Here is a 14,143-nt window from a genome sequence, read left to right as displayed (position 1 = left end):
ATATTAAAGCACATCGTATTATCAAATTCACAATAAGACAGATGTAGTAAGGTCAATTTCTTATCTCGCTTTTTTACATAACAGACATTACTTTGTTTGTGGGAATTTCGTCCTCTCGCCAGTGTTCGTTCACCCATGAAAGCTCGTGCAATTGTGGTCATGTCCAATCGTTATTTAGAATTGATCCGATGCAGATTTTCATTCAAACGTACCTGTTGATTTCATTATGAAATTACTGACCACGCTTGCATTTGCCGAGACCGTCTAGTGGACGCAAGTCCATAGTCGTTGTTTTATTCCAACCTGGTGAGTTAAACAGTTTCATTTATTGAACATTGTGTATTATTGCATTATGAAATGTGTGTGAATTAGTTTAATTAATATGAAGTTCATTTAAGTCATATTTCGTAGTATCGTTTGTTTTGTTCTGTTTGTAAAATATTGTCATTGTTTTGTGTAGGTCTTTTCCGTCATGGCTTTATTGGTCAGCGTCAATAAATACAATTAAACCTCAACGGCTTTGATTGAATGATGTGCCCGCACTCCCAATTGGTTTTTATCTGCCATCTAAAATAGCCCGCATGTGTCACTGATTATTGGAGTTGCGAAATCACATCCTCACTGTGAAAGTGAAAATGTTGTGATCGGCGACGGCGTTGTTGTTATTCGTGATGCTTTTGAATTTCTACATGAATATTCTTTATAGGGAAATTTAAAGATAATGGTTTATAGGTGAGTTTTATTTAATTGTATTAGCATATAAGGTTAAGGTAAAATATTTTTGTTTCTTTTTTGCTAACGTTTATTCAAACTGTACGTGGCAATTAACGATTTCGAAGACGTGACTAAAACGTACACCTTAGTAATGAATATACTTTTTTCTTTTAATCATTACAGCGCATACTGGTTGATATATATATATATATATATATATATATATATATATATATATATATATAAGTCGTGTTCTTAGAAAACTGAGCATAATGCATGTTCGTAAAGTGTTGTTCCAGATTAGCCTGTGCAATCCGCATAGGCTAATCAGGGACGACACTTTCCGCTTTTATGACATTTTTCGTTTAAATGAAAAAAATCTAAGCAAAAATCTAATTTAGGCGGAAAGTGTCGTCCCTGATTAGCCTGAGCGGACTGTACAGGCTAATCTGGGAAGACACTTTACGCACGTGCATTAAGCCCAGTTTTCTCAGAACGCGACTCATATATTTTGCTGTTGTTCAATCATTATACAATTTTAAACCTTTCGCGAGATGTGATTGTATATAACGATACATGTTAAAGTTCTAGTGTGTAGAACATCGTATTTACGTGAAAACTTGATGCCAGAGGTAAACATTGTCATATCAACCAGGCTTATTTATCCGGTTACCGTTTACAGGCGTATGTCAACAAAGCAATTACTTGGAGCACTTTTGAGATACTTGTTACCATAGTTAAGGTAATTGTATACAATTTAAGTATTTAAGCTCGCCATGTGTATTAACATCGTCGACAGCTACGGTTTTCATTCGGTTGTCAAGTGCATCAATAAAGAACATCAGGGTATTTGAACATCAGCTTCGACGAATATCCATTGATTAAACTCACTCAATTAGATAAAGAAATCAATAAAAAGACAACATCGGGATGTGAATATCCGGATCAAATAGCTAATCAATTTACTACTCATTCAGTTCAAATCAAATTTTTGTCGTATACAAATTCAATGTCATCCACTTAAAAGTAAGTGTTATACCAGTATTTCAAGAGCGTTAATTTTATCTCGATCGTTTCACGTCTCGTGTCTCTTTAAAACCACTGTTTACAGTTTACAACAACGACTTAGCCTTGACTCACTTTAGGTAAAATCGTCTTTGAAGTTCACGCAGCACTCGTCGCTGTTACATATTTTCGTCCCGAACTGATTCGCAACGCATAAACCTTACCACAATGTACAATGTGTTGTGTTGAAATATAATTTTAACGTTTTATATGGAAACATAATTTTAAATTGTGAACCGAAATGTACACAGTAATTTTGTGAAACTACAAACGGTTTCCACTTTTATCAAACAAGTAAGCTGCTTTATGTATGGATTCGTTACAAGTGCTTGTATTTGCTGTTAATTTATTTTGAATAAGCGTACGTCAAATATATGAAGTCAAGAATGAAATTAGTAATAAAGCTGCATGGAGCGTTTAGGAGAATTGCCTAATCATTAATTTTAACTAATTATACATACATAAAATGCCTTCGCACGATAGTTTAAGCGATTTAATCCACGAGTATGACTTGTTAGGCACTAAATAAATAATTGTCAGCCTCGAGACAATCCGGACAGTCTAGTCTGGATTGTAACTTCATTGCCCATCTACACTGCAGATGTGGTTGAAAAGAAAACCTCCATCAACATATAACAATCGTCTTTAATGTCAATGACCTCCCACTCATGTTTTCATTTACTATCCCCGATTAACAAACAGGTCAGACTATTGTTATTTGCTGATAGAGCGATTTTAAAAGAGCGTTTTCGTGATATGCAGCGTTAAAATTTTAAAACGTTCTCGTTTAAGTTGTTACTTTAACACGGATGTTTGATTTGGGATCAAATTTTGGAGTAGATCTGAAAACTGGAGGGTCAGCAAGTTTCTTCTCTTATCCTACCCATCCCTATTGCGAATACAAATTTACAGTAAATGTAATTTTGAATTTGCAAACAATGCAATTAACAATGTATGTATAAAAATAAGCAGTTGGAACTATCCATACTGTCATAAACAGTCGTATATTGTTCAAGCACAATATATATATAAGTTCCAACTGTTTACAGTATATATATACGAAAGCATTCGTAGGAAGTATGAGATGTTTGTTGTTTAAAATACAGCTGTAATCCATACGAAAGAAGAAGTCATTTACATGATTTGTATATTCACTCAAATTCTCGTCCATACTCTAAACTATCGGATTGATTAGACCGCTTTTTGCAGAGATATGGACCGTACTCCGCCCAAACTAGATTTTTGCTAAGAAGAGACTTTCTGTAAACGAAAAATATCATAAAAGCGAAAAGTTTCGACCCTGATTAGCCTGTGTGGACTGCACAGGCTAATCTGGGACGACACTTTACGAATATGCATTAAACCACCTTTTCACAGAGCACGGCTCAATTGTAACAGTCCGAGCAGTCTAGTCTGGATTGTCATTTCATTTCCCATCTACACTGCCTCTGTGGTTTAAAGAGACAACCTTTATCAAAATTAAATACTTTTTCTTATGTCAATGACCCCACATTCCTGTTTTCAGGTATCATTTACTATCTCCGACTAAAAGACAGGTCAAAGAGTTGCAATTATTGGGAAATTAGTTAGACTTTACCAGTTTTTCAATGGTCGAAATTATATCTCGCTGGTCTTGGCGTGAAAGTTTTTAAATGAATATTAACAAAAGGTTGAAACAATTTTATTGCGTCGTGTTGTGATCGAGTCTCTCAAAACCGCATTTAACAAACGAGTTTACATTGAAGCGCTCACATTTCGATTGGTGTGAACTATAAGGAGATATAGTTTAAAACAGCGAACCGAAATTCGAATAGGATTTTTTTGCGGAACTACATTTAGTTTTCAGATTTATCGAACACGTAAGCTGTTATTTGTATTATTTCGTTAGAATAGTTTTATTTGATGTTAATAAATTGTTGAATTTCTTAAAGTCAAATATGTATAGTCAAACAAGGAATTCATTAAAAGGACTCTCTGAAGTGTTTAAGAGTATTGTGTACTTATTAGTTGGTACTTCAAAGGCCGTTCTCGTGAACCAAAACCCATTCACTGTTTATGAGCCGCGCTCTGTGAAAAGGGGGTTTAATGCACGTGCGGAAAGTGTCGTCCCAGATTAGCCTGTGTAGTCCGTACAGGCTCAATTGGGACGACAATTTCCGCCTAAACTGGATTTTCGTTAAGAAGAGTTTTTCTTTAAACGAAAAATATCATACAAGCGGAAAGTGTCGGCCTTGATAAGCCTGTGCGGACTGCACAGGCTAATCTAGGACGATACTTTACGAACATGCATTCAACCCCCCTTACACAGAGAACGTCTCATATATTCATAAATCACATTAAATTACTACCTGGAATAAATGTCTGATAAACTATTCAACTGTTCAATTTCGAAATCTTCAAACGTCATGAAGAATCGAACCAATTTGACTGAATTTTGCAAGCATATGTAAAAGGTGGGCGGATCCATTTACAGTCGATAATAAGGTATGCGACACCTTGACAACAAATATCATGGAAAGCGTCACTGTTAATTAATTCGTTACAAAATAAAAGTGGAACTCAATCGATGAATTAAGAAAATAGGATGTAAGATACCATAGCTGGATAGTTCGAACGAGGTTCGAATCCACCAGCGGGATATTCGGCACGTACTGTTTGTGGCAAAACACAACATATAAGGTATACTCTGATTTTTGTTAATGATGATTCAGACTGGTTTTGAAACAGTGAAATATTTTTTTTATAAATATGAATATAGTTATATGAACATATTTCGGATTGTGTGTCAGACATGCATAATTGAAAACTTACATAAGAATACAATAAATCTGACCAGTTATTCAATTTCGTAAATCGTGTTTTTTTTCAAATGGTAGCAATCGATACAAACGTTTTCCAAAATAGAGGTTTAACTAAAATGTATTAAATCTTAATTAATGGGAGAACATAAAATGTAAGTGCATATCTTTGTCTTTTTATTGTTAAAAGCATTTTTAAAATCGAAAACTATATTGAGGTAAACGTGTCGTTTATTATTGTTGGTTTAGGGACTGCTTTGAAAGCTCAACTAGTGTCATCGATCTAATATACAATTTCGATTGTAATCGATATTTTCATGGATCTAAATGTATTTCGAAACCTCTTATTTGATATAATGAACGACTCAGTGGTTTTCGCCTATCTTATCGGTGAACCGTCAGATTTGTTTTCGCGTAGTCGCGTAAATATTTAATTGGTAGATATGGTGGGAATACTTGCTCTTTGAAAAATATATTAAACCCATTGCTTCGGTATTAAATTGAAGTCATTAAGTCCAATCTAAACTTTTGCTCCACTGGCTTTCGATATCAGCGGGTAGACTACTAGCTATTGACTTGGTATGATATTAAATACATTGTATTATAACAGCTGTATCATAAGTTTGTTTAATATCACGTTTTCAATTTTCATAAGACGGTATACATTCCACGCTAGTATAACAGGAAATTTCTGGGGTAGAATTATCTCCTTTCTTGTTGCATAATACTACCATACTAACTAAACCATCCTTTAATCATCTTTATTTTGTTTGTAGACATTACACTTCTTTATAATTTGTATCTTGACAACTTAAATTTTATTCAATTTTCTGCTCCAATTAGAAGTTATATTGGCACTTGATTTGCAAAATGATATTTAACACACCCATAGCAATTAGATCTAAGATTTATCTTACTCTTATATATTTTGTATTAATTAAAACCGACATTTGAAGTTGAAAACTTGATCAACATTCTTATTTGTTGAAGTGAAATGTATTCATAAAGTTTTGGTTATTGATGCTGAACTGTATTTTTATAATATGTTTAGTCTCTTATAACTCAATTGTGAGTGGCATTTATGTACTATGTTTTAAAGCTATTTTATATTTATCCCATTTTCACCGCGACATTGACGGTATAACACGTTGTGGAATATACTTGCTTGTATTCAACACTGTGGAATATACCTGTCGCGTGCACGGACTACTATTTAAATGACGTCATGCGATATGCGCTAAAATTAGGTCGATATTGTTTGGTTCATTGATCGAATTTTAAGTCACCCATTAGAAGAAAATGTGCATATTTTGCAGAAAAATATATATATTACATATTCACCAAAAGAAATGTTGAAATAAAATATAAAATTACACGATTTTTGTTTTGTTATTTTTTTATTTATATTTTCTTTACCACTGAATGATTTTTCATAAGAAACAAAGTCGACAAAACTTAAGCTACACAATTATTCGACCTTCAACCTTTAAATCTAGTCATATGTCATAATTTTTCGCCATCCGTATAATGAATGGCGTCATAAAATGACATACTTATTGCGTCATTTTCCCCATTTTTTTGACGATTTATTATAAACGCGACTTATTTCACATGTTTTCTACATGTACTGTATGTCGACATATCTGAATTGTCAATTGATCACATTTTCCTTATTTCGTGTAATGTGCATTGTTTATAACCAAAGCATATACTTTTGACATTTAACTTAAATATTAAGAATGTACAACAAGCCATACACATATCGCACAGTTCATGAATAATCTGCTATGTTTGCTTTCCTATTTAATTCACGTTAGGCATAGAGCTGTGTAAAGTATAAGATGGTAAAAATAGCACCACACTGGAATTGGGAACGTCCCATTTTGTACACGGGTATTTTCTACTCATTTATCTGTTGTGTACTGGAATGTTTTCCATTCTTTGTGTATTTATATATAAGATTATTTTCTCGTACAAAAAGGGCATTTACCATAGATAAATAAAACATTGTGCAAGTTTAAACATAATTATGTTTGTATGCAGAAATCTGCAAATGCAACCGAGTTTACCAACGGCTATTATTAGGTAAACTGCTCCGGTTCATTTGAACAGCAGTAATGTAGAGTACATGACGTAGCGTGTGACGAAGAAGAAAGTTTATCGCGTTCATAAACTCATTTGAATAAAGTGATAGAATGGCATAAGGGTCTTTATTTAACTATGCTAAAATAATTATTAAAGACCCTAGATGCAAAATCGTCAATTATTGAGTTAAATGGATTATTAGATGGATTTTAAAGGATAATTAAAGGTAAGATACTAGTTCTTAAATGTTTTGATTTTTGTTTGTACTTTTGTCGTTCCCTGTTCTCGAGGAAATGATTTTAACATGTGCGCCATTGATGCATCGGATCACACACGGCATACCCATAACATTATATAAAAAACACGTTCTGCGCGTCCTTAAATTCGTCGTCCCAAGTCGGAAAACGTATTGCCCTGTATATTTTGTCAAATAAAGTGTCAGTCGCTGCAATTGTCTTTTTACTCGTCAAAATTGTCAAGGTTTTCGATAGCTAAAGAAACTTCAGCGTACAGTTTATTTAGTATTAAAAGACCTGTACAAAGTCGCGCCAGTCAAAAATCATAAAAAGCGACATTTAAAGTTATGGTAGCCAGAACTAGGTCGTCGATGGTGTACATGTATGTTGACATCGACAGCATTTTGTCAGGAGCAATGGCCGCCATATTGGATTTTGATCATTTTCTTTCGAAAATAAAATAAATTATAGTAAAGTAAAATCTTCTTTTCGCGGTCGTAATGTGTTAAAATTCGCATACTGCGTAAAATTGAATGTAGGCATATGGTGATATTTTTACTTGTTTTACAGTTTGTGTGTGAATTTTTTAAAGACTATTTTGCGTACCAGAACAAATACATGTATATCACTACGCATGGTTACATTTGTTAGATTTTAAGCGTTTTTGTGACTGAATTAAAATTATTGTTAAGGTTATTAGATTTATTTATGTTAAATGTCACGTTGAAAAAAATCAAATGGGATAAATAGAATACTAGGATTAGCGTTGAATACAGAGAAGTTTATGTTGCTCGGCTCGAACACCGAAAGCGCTCGCCAAGGCTCGCGCTTCCGGCGTTCTAAGCCTCGCAACATAAACTTCTCTGTATTCAACGCTAACCTAGTATTCTCTATATGTTTTACTAGGTACATGATGATGAGACTTTAATGAACTATCTTATCTAATCTTATCTAATTACTAGAGTAAATCGCTGAAGCGTTTAGCGATATTGATGTAGTGTTAACACGTGGATATTAAGGTGTCCCTTTTGGAAATCTTGTTTGAAACGTTCTTTCTTTTTTATTATTTGTTGGCTAGATATTCTAAGGTTTTGCATATTTGTATAAAATTTTATTAATTTTTTTAAAGTAAAAATGCTTTATATGAAATATACTTTTATAATATAATAACAAGCAAAAAAGATGAATTGCAGAAAAGTGCCTTTGTACTGGCTAGAAGCGAAATCTAATGCGTTAGCACTAAACGAAGGAGGCTTTGAATGCAGCAGGTAGTTTAAATCACATGTTACCAATTCTCATTTCTGCTAAATTATCCGTGTATTTTTTTCGAAAATAATTTATTTACAGCAATAATAACATATTTTTTTCATATCGGTCGTAAGAAGGCCCATATTGCATAGCGTAGTTCATTTGTTTTTGTGAACTAAATATTGCATCTAGATAAAACAATATTTTATTTATTTATTTTATATCAATGTCGCAGTTCTTCACGCCGTAAATACTTTCATCGGCGAATGTCGCATACGTACCATTTGTGTACGGTTATTTTTTATAATCAGTATAAAGTTGAGTTTCACACTTGCTTTGTTTTCAATTCAGCCCACGAAGACAAGATTCTGATTGCCCGAACATAAAGTTTTCCATAACGTGTCTGTGTACTGGTCCGCAGAACGTATGGCTCGACTATTTATTTGAGCATGGATATAAATTCACGTGTTTAGTCTACACTTGTTGTTTTAGTATTTTTTATGTGTTAGAAGACAATGGAGTTTTCTATAAAAACTACAAGCCAAGCACACATTTAAGGGGCGACGGTTTCGTGGGGTATTGCAAATTTATATCATATTGATATACACAGCTATTTTAATTTTTTTCAGTGCCATGTCGTACAAGCGATGGCTTCAAAGGGCTTTACTGGTCGTTGGATTCATATTTCTATCAGTGGGCTCCCTAATTTACCGATCAATCCTCTACAACGTGCATGTATCAACAGTTTACGTGCAGCGGCGCGCGGAGCTGTTTCCTGGAAATATCAGCATATCTAATCAGTGCACGTGGGACCTGAATCTCACAGCTTACGATTTCGCTGACTACACATCGCCTGTTCTGACGCTGGTAGCCCGGGTGTTTGCGGAAGTGTACGCGCAGCACGGGATAATGACCGTTCTAAGAGAAGGATCCTTACTTCACGTGTATCGCCGCCATAAAGCGGACGCTGACATGGACACGTGGTTGATCGTTCCACGTCACATGACAGTTGCGCATGCGTACGAGCTTATTCAATCCACAATTCAAAATAATACGGAATTCTCCGATCTCTTGTTGGAGCATCAAAATCAGTACCTCATGAGTCTTTTCTTTGCCTACAGTGACTGCGCGCGCGTGCGGTTTCGAGGGAAGAAGGTGCTAGATATAGTCGTGCTACACGAGACGCTAATTAAAGACCCGGATACTCAGGTTCCGTGTTTTGATCTACTTAAGGGTTGTGTTTTAGACGTCAACGAAGACGTTGTGTCACTTTTAGACTCTGTCAAGGCCGGAAACATGTTCGGTGACCTCTGTTACTGCAATTACATGGGCTCGAGGCTCCTCTGCCCTCAACACGCGACGGAGTATCTGACCGTAAAATACGGGAGCTCCTTCCGGACACCTGTTGCAAAGAAAGACTATGTTCAGCTGCGCGGCGTAAGCTATGAGCAACCGTTCGACTCATGGAAGACGGTGTTATCTAGTGTTCCGAATTTCTGGAAAATCAAAAGATTGTTTGAAGGACCGGACAAGATCAGCACTGAACAACAAGCTCCTGAGAGCTAATCTGAGGGCTAACATCATGTTTGTTTCATGTAACTCCAAATGGCGTGAAAATATAAATCTTAGGTATTTGTTATGTTTTTACAAAATAAAGGTAAATCTTAAAAGCTCTAACAAGATATGACCCTACTAAAAAGTGAAAATACTTATAAATAAGTGTTAGTATTTCAGCAAAAACTCTTCATCAAAATATTTCACAATTGCGAAAAAAAATGTATAGTGTCTGAGTACTTTTTACGACATACGCACATTTTGGTGCCACCTTATGTCTTTCATATATCAAAGTTCAATTTGAACATACATGAAAATGTAGTTACTTCAGAAAATTCCACAAATAACCAACACATGTCGCAATGAAACTCAGCTTTGACTCCATCAAAATGACAATCTAAATTGAAGATCTCTTAAAATGCAAATCATATATATATATATATATATATATATATATATATATATATATATATATATATATATATATATATATATATATATATATCCAGCGTAAAGATAAATGCTTTCCTTCACCCAATGCATTAATACATGCAGCAATGCCAGCAAATACATTACAATATCCTCCAGCGAGACAAATAAATGTATGAGTACAGTCGAAACTGACCTAACGACCACCTGAGAATAACGGTCAACTGCCAATCTGGATCAACCCCCCCCCCCCCCCCGACGAAAATCACTCTTAATTGCATATGAGAATAACGGTCACTTGTCCATAACGACCAACGGCCACTGTATATAAAATGGCGCTGCTTATTAATATCATAATTCTGGTTATTTTTCATTACTATATATTCAAACGCAATTTAATGCAAATTCATGATGTTTTATATGTCCATTTATGCATGTTATACATTTTAGTACGCTGATAACGTAATCCATTATATATGTATTTCTATCACAGGGTATGCATATCATGTGTATATAATTTCATATGTTATTTATTTTAGAATTGAATACGTCATAGATGTTCTTTAAACAATTCAATAGCTTTTTTTAGTTCAATTTAATATCATGATTTAAATGAATTCGTGTGTTAAAACTTAAATGAAAACTTACCTATGAGAGTGTATGAGTTGTATTTTATAACGACTACATATGAGGTCTATGTTATTTATTTTAAATTCTTTCTATCTTTTTGCTTACCTGTCCGTCTGTGTGTTTTCAATATTTATATTGGGCAATGTTTTAGACGTTGTGGATACCCGCTTACTTCCAGGAAGGATCTGTCCTTCTAATTCATGTAACAAACCTTCAGAACGACATTTTTTGGATGGTTTCGCAAAATTAAACATTTAAACATCATGTCTATATTCTACATGTGTTCGGGAAAACTGAGAGCGATTGTCATGTTTTATGTCTAGTTTTGTTGATACATCGCACTATATACATGCAGAACATAGCAATTGTACATTTTAGTAATTGTATTTTAAGATTATTACTATAGAGTGTAATAATATAAATTTGAACATCGAAAAACGGACGTAATAAACTGATTTTTTAAAGTATATTTGTCAGTTACTTCTGATTAAATTAATTTTATTTAATTTTCCCGACAACGACATTTTTCATACGTTGGTAGAAGTGCATCTCAGTAAACAATCACGTTAATTCACTCGCACTTGTTTCAAACAAGATCGGACTGGCGTTATTGGAATACTTATTATACCATTCTTTGTGATTTTAACGATGCAACTGGTTTCGTATACAAGCAAATTGCAAAAGTGCGCATTGATTTAATATTGATTTATTAATCGATAAACTATTCAGGTAAACGGATGTTTCATATGTTGTTACAATGTTACCTTGGGGACGTGAACCACACGAGGGCATGTACACTACCGGTAGACTTGAGGTTTCATTTAAGTCGTGTTCGGAGACAACTGGGCATAATGCATGTGTGTAAAGTGTCGTCTCAGATTAGCCTGTGCAGTCCGCACAGGCTAATCAGGGACTACTCTTTCCGCCTAAATTTGAATTTTTGCTAAGAAGAGACTTCATTAAAACGAAAAATGTCACAAAAGCGGAAAGTGTCGTTCCTGATTAGCCTGTGCGGACTGCACAAGCTAATCTGGGACGACACTTTAAGTACATGCATTAAGCCCAGTTTTTTCAGAACGCGACTCATTTGATCGACATATCGACAGTTGCTGGAACGGTGTGCGATGGTATACTCAATCTACCAATCTACATTAGTCGTGAGCTAACGCTTACAACTAAAAACAACACAACACGACTCTCTTAGCGTCATTAACTGCAATTTTAATTTATAGTTTAAAAAAAATCTGTATGGAAACGTTATATATCGGAGAGTAATGTCGACAGCATAGTAAGACCGCTGATTGGCGGACACGTGTTGTGTCTCTCTAGTTGACAGCATAATTAGACCGCTTCTTGGCAGACACGTGTTGTGTCTCGCTTGTCCACAGCATAGTTAGGCCGCTGATTGGCGGGCAAGTGTTGTGTCTCGCTTGTCCACAGCATAGTTAGACCGCTGATTGGCGTACACGTGTTGTGTCTCGCTAGTTGAAGCATAGTTAGACCGCTGATTGGAGGACACGTGTTGTGTTTCGCTTGTCGACAGCATATTTAGACCGCTGATTGGCGGGCAAGTGTTGTGCCTCGCTAGTTGACAGCATAGTTAGACCGCTGAATGGCGGACTCGTGTTTTGTCTCGCTAGTTGACAGCATAGTTAGACCGCTGATTGGAGGACACGTGTTGTGTCTCGCTAGTCGACAGCATAGTTAGACCGCTGATTAGCGGACACGTGTTGTGTCTCGCTTGTCGACAGCATAGTTAGACCGCTGATTGAAGGACACGTGTTGTGTCTCGCTAGTTGACATCATAGTTAGACCGCTAATTGGAGGACACGTCATGTGTCTCGCTAGTTGACAGCATAGTTAGGACGCTGATTGGAGGACACGTGTTGTGTCTCGCTAGTTGACAGCATAGTTAGACCGCTGATTGGAGGACTCGTGTTGTGTCTTGCTTGTCGACAGCATAGTGAGACCGCTGATTGGCGTACACGTGTTATGTCTCGCTAGTTGACAGCATTGTTAGACCTCTGATTGGAGGACACGTGTGTAATGTCTCGCTTGTTGACAGCATAATAAGATCGCTGATTGGAGGACACGTGTTGTGTCTCGCTAGTTGACAGCATAGTTAGACCGCTGATTGGAGGACACGTGTTGTGTCTCGCTTGTCGACACACAGTTAGACTGCTGATTCGCGGACACGTTTTGTGTCGCGCTAGTTGACAGCATAGTTAGACCGCTGATTGGAGGACACGTGTTGTGTTTCGCTTGTCGACAGCATAGTTAGACCGCTGATTAGCGGACACGTGTTGTGTCTCGCTAGTCGACAGCATAGTTAGACCGTTGATTGGAGGATACGTGTTGTGTCTCGCTTGTCGACAGCATAGTTAGACCGCTGATTGGAGGACACTTGTTGTGTCTCGCTAGTCGACAGCATAGTTAGACCGCTGATCGGAGGACACGTGTTGTGTCTCGCTAGTTGACAGCATAGTTAGAACGCTGATTGGAGGACACGTGTTATGTCTTGCTAGTTGACAGCATGGTAAGACCGCTGATTGGAGGACACGTGTTGTGTCTCGCTAGTTGACAGCATAGTTAGACCGCTGATTGGTGGACACGTGTTGTGTCTCGCTAGTTGACAGCATAGTTAGACCGCTGATTGGAGGACACGTGTTGTGCCTCGCTAGGTGACTCATAGTTAGAACGCTGATTGGAGGACACGTGTTGTGTCTCGCTTGTCGACAGCACAGTTAGACCGCTGATTGGAGGACACGTGTTGTGTCTCGCTTGTCGACAGCATATTTAGACCGTTGAATATAAAGACAGTTTGCAATCACCATCACATTTAATGAATATTGTTGGAATATCGAATACCTATCTCATTAAGAATATTATTTAATGATGGAAATGCCCTGTCCAAAACTGTTGATGTTTGACACCATATACAAATTCAAAATATACGAAAAGATAATTGATGAAAATAAAAAAATAAATAAATCTGCGAGCATTACTGTTTACTCACGAATTAGGTAGTCTTAAAGACAGCCCTCTTGATCCGTACTTTGTTGTTTATGCATTACCTGTTATCCTAGTAGTTCACACGGTGTCAACAACTCTGACCTAAACATAGGTATAGAGCACTAATGCGCTTTTTCGGCGTCGCTGTTCGACCCAGCTTTTCACCTTACATGACTTTAAGATAACGCCAGCAGACACGCATGAATATTTCGAATATTTCATAGGCTAATTCGAGATAAAACCTCTGAACGTTGGCTACATCACTGTGTCTGTGCTCAGCGCAAAGGATGTAGCACTGGTAAGTGTAATGAATTCCGGACTACTCTCTGTATGTTCAAACGACACAAATTGTGTCCCAGTTACAATTAAGCG

At 36.2% G+C, this 14,143-nt stretch overlaps 1 protein-coding gene across 4 annotated transcripts; it reads left to right on the top strand.

Moving 5' to 3' along the window:
• Positions 1-257: 257 nt before the first annotated feature.
• LOC127838564 (uncharacterized) lies at positions 258-9,778 on the top strand. 4 transcript variants are annotated; one of them, XM_052366381.1, is made up of 2 exons: positions 258-306; positions 8,776-9,778. In XM_052366381.1, the coding sequence occupies exon 2, from the start codon at positions 8,780-8,782 to the stop codon at positions 9,710-9,712; it is 933 nt and encodes a 310-aa protein (XP_052222341.1). In that variant the 5' UTR covers positions 258-306; positions 8,776-8,779; the 3' UTR covers positions 9,713-9,778. The 4 variants fall into 4 exon arrangements, with proteins under 4 accessions (XP_052222341.1, XP_052222338.1, XP_052222340.1 ...); XM_052366378.1 differs by lacking the exon at positions 258-306 and adding an exon at positions 610-732; XM_052366380.1 differs by lacking the exon at positions 258-306 and adding an exon at positions 3,433-3,638.
• The last annotated feature ends 4,365 nt before the right edge of the window (positions 9,779-14,143 follow it).

The sequence above is a fragment of the Dreissena polymorpha genome, chromosome 7 (genome assembly GCF_020536995.1).
Source record: "Dreissena polymorpha isolate Duluth1 chromosome 7, UMN_Dpol_1.0, whole genome shotgun sequence".
In the NCBI taxonomy this organism is placed as follows: Eukaryota; Metazoa; Mollusca; class Bivalvia; order Myida; family Dreissenidae; genus Dreissena; species Dreissena polymorpha.
The sequence above is the reverse complement of the archived record's forward strand: the minus strand, read 5'-3'. Positions and strand labels throughout refer to the sequence as shown.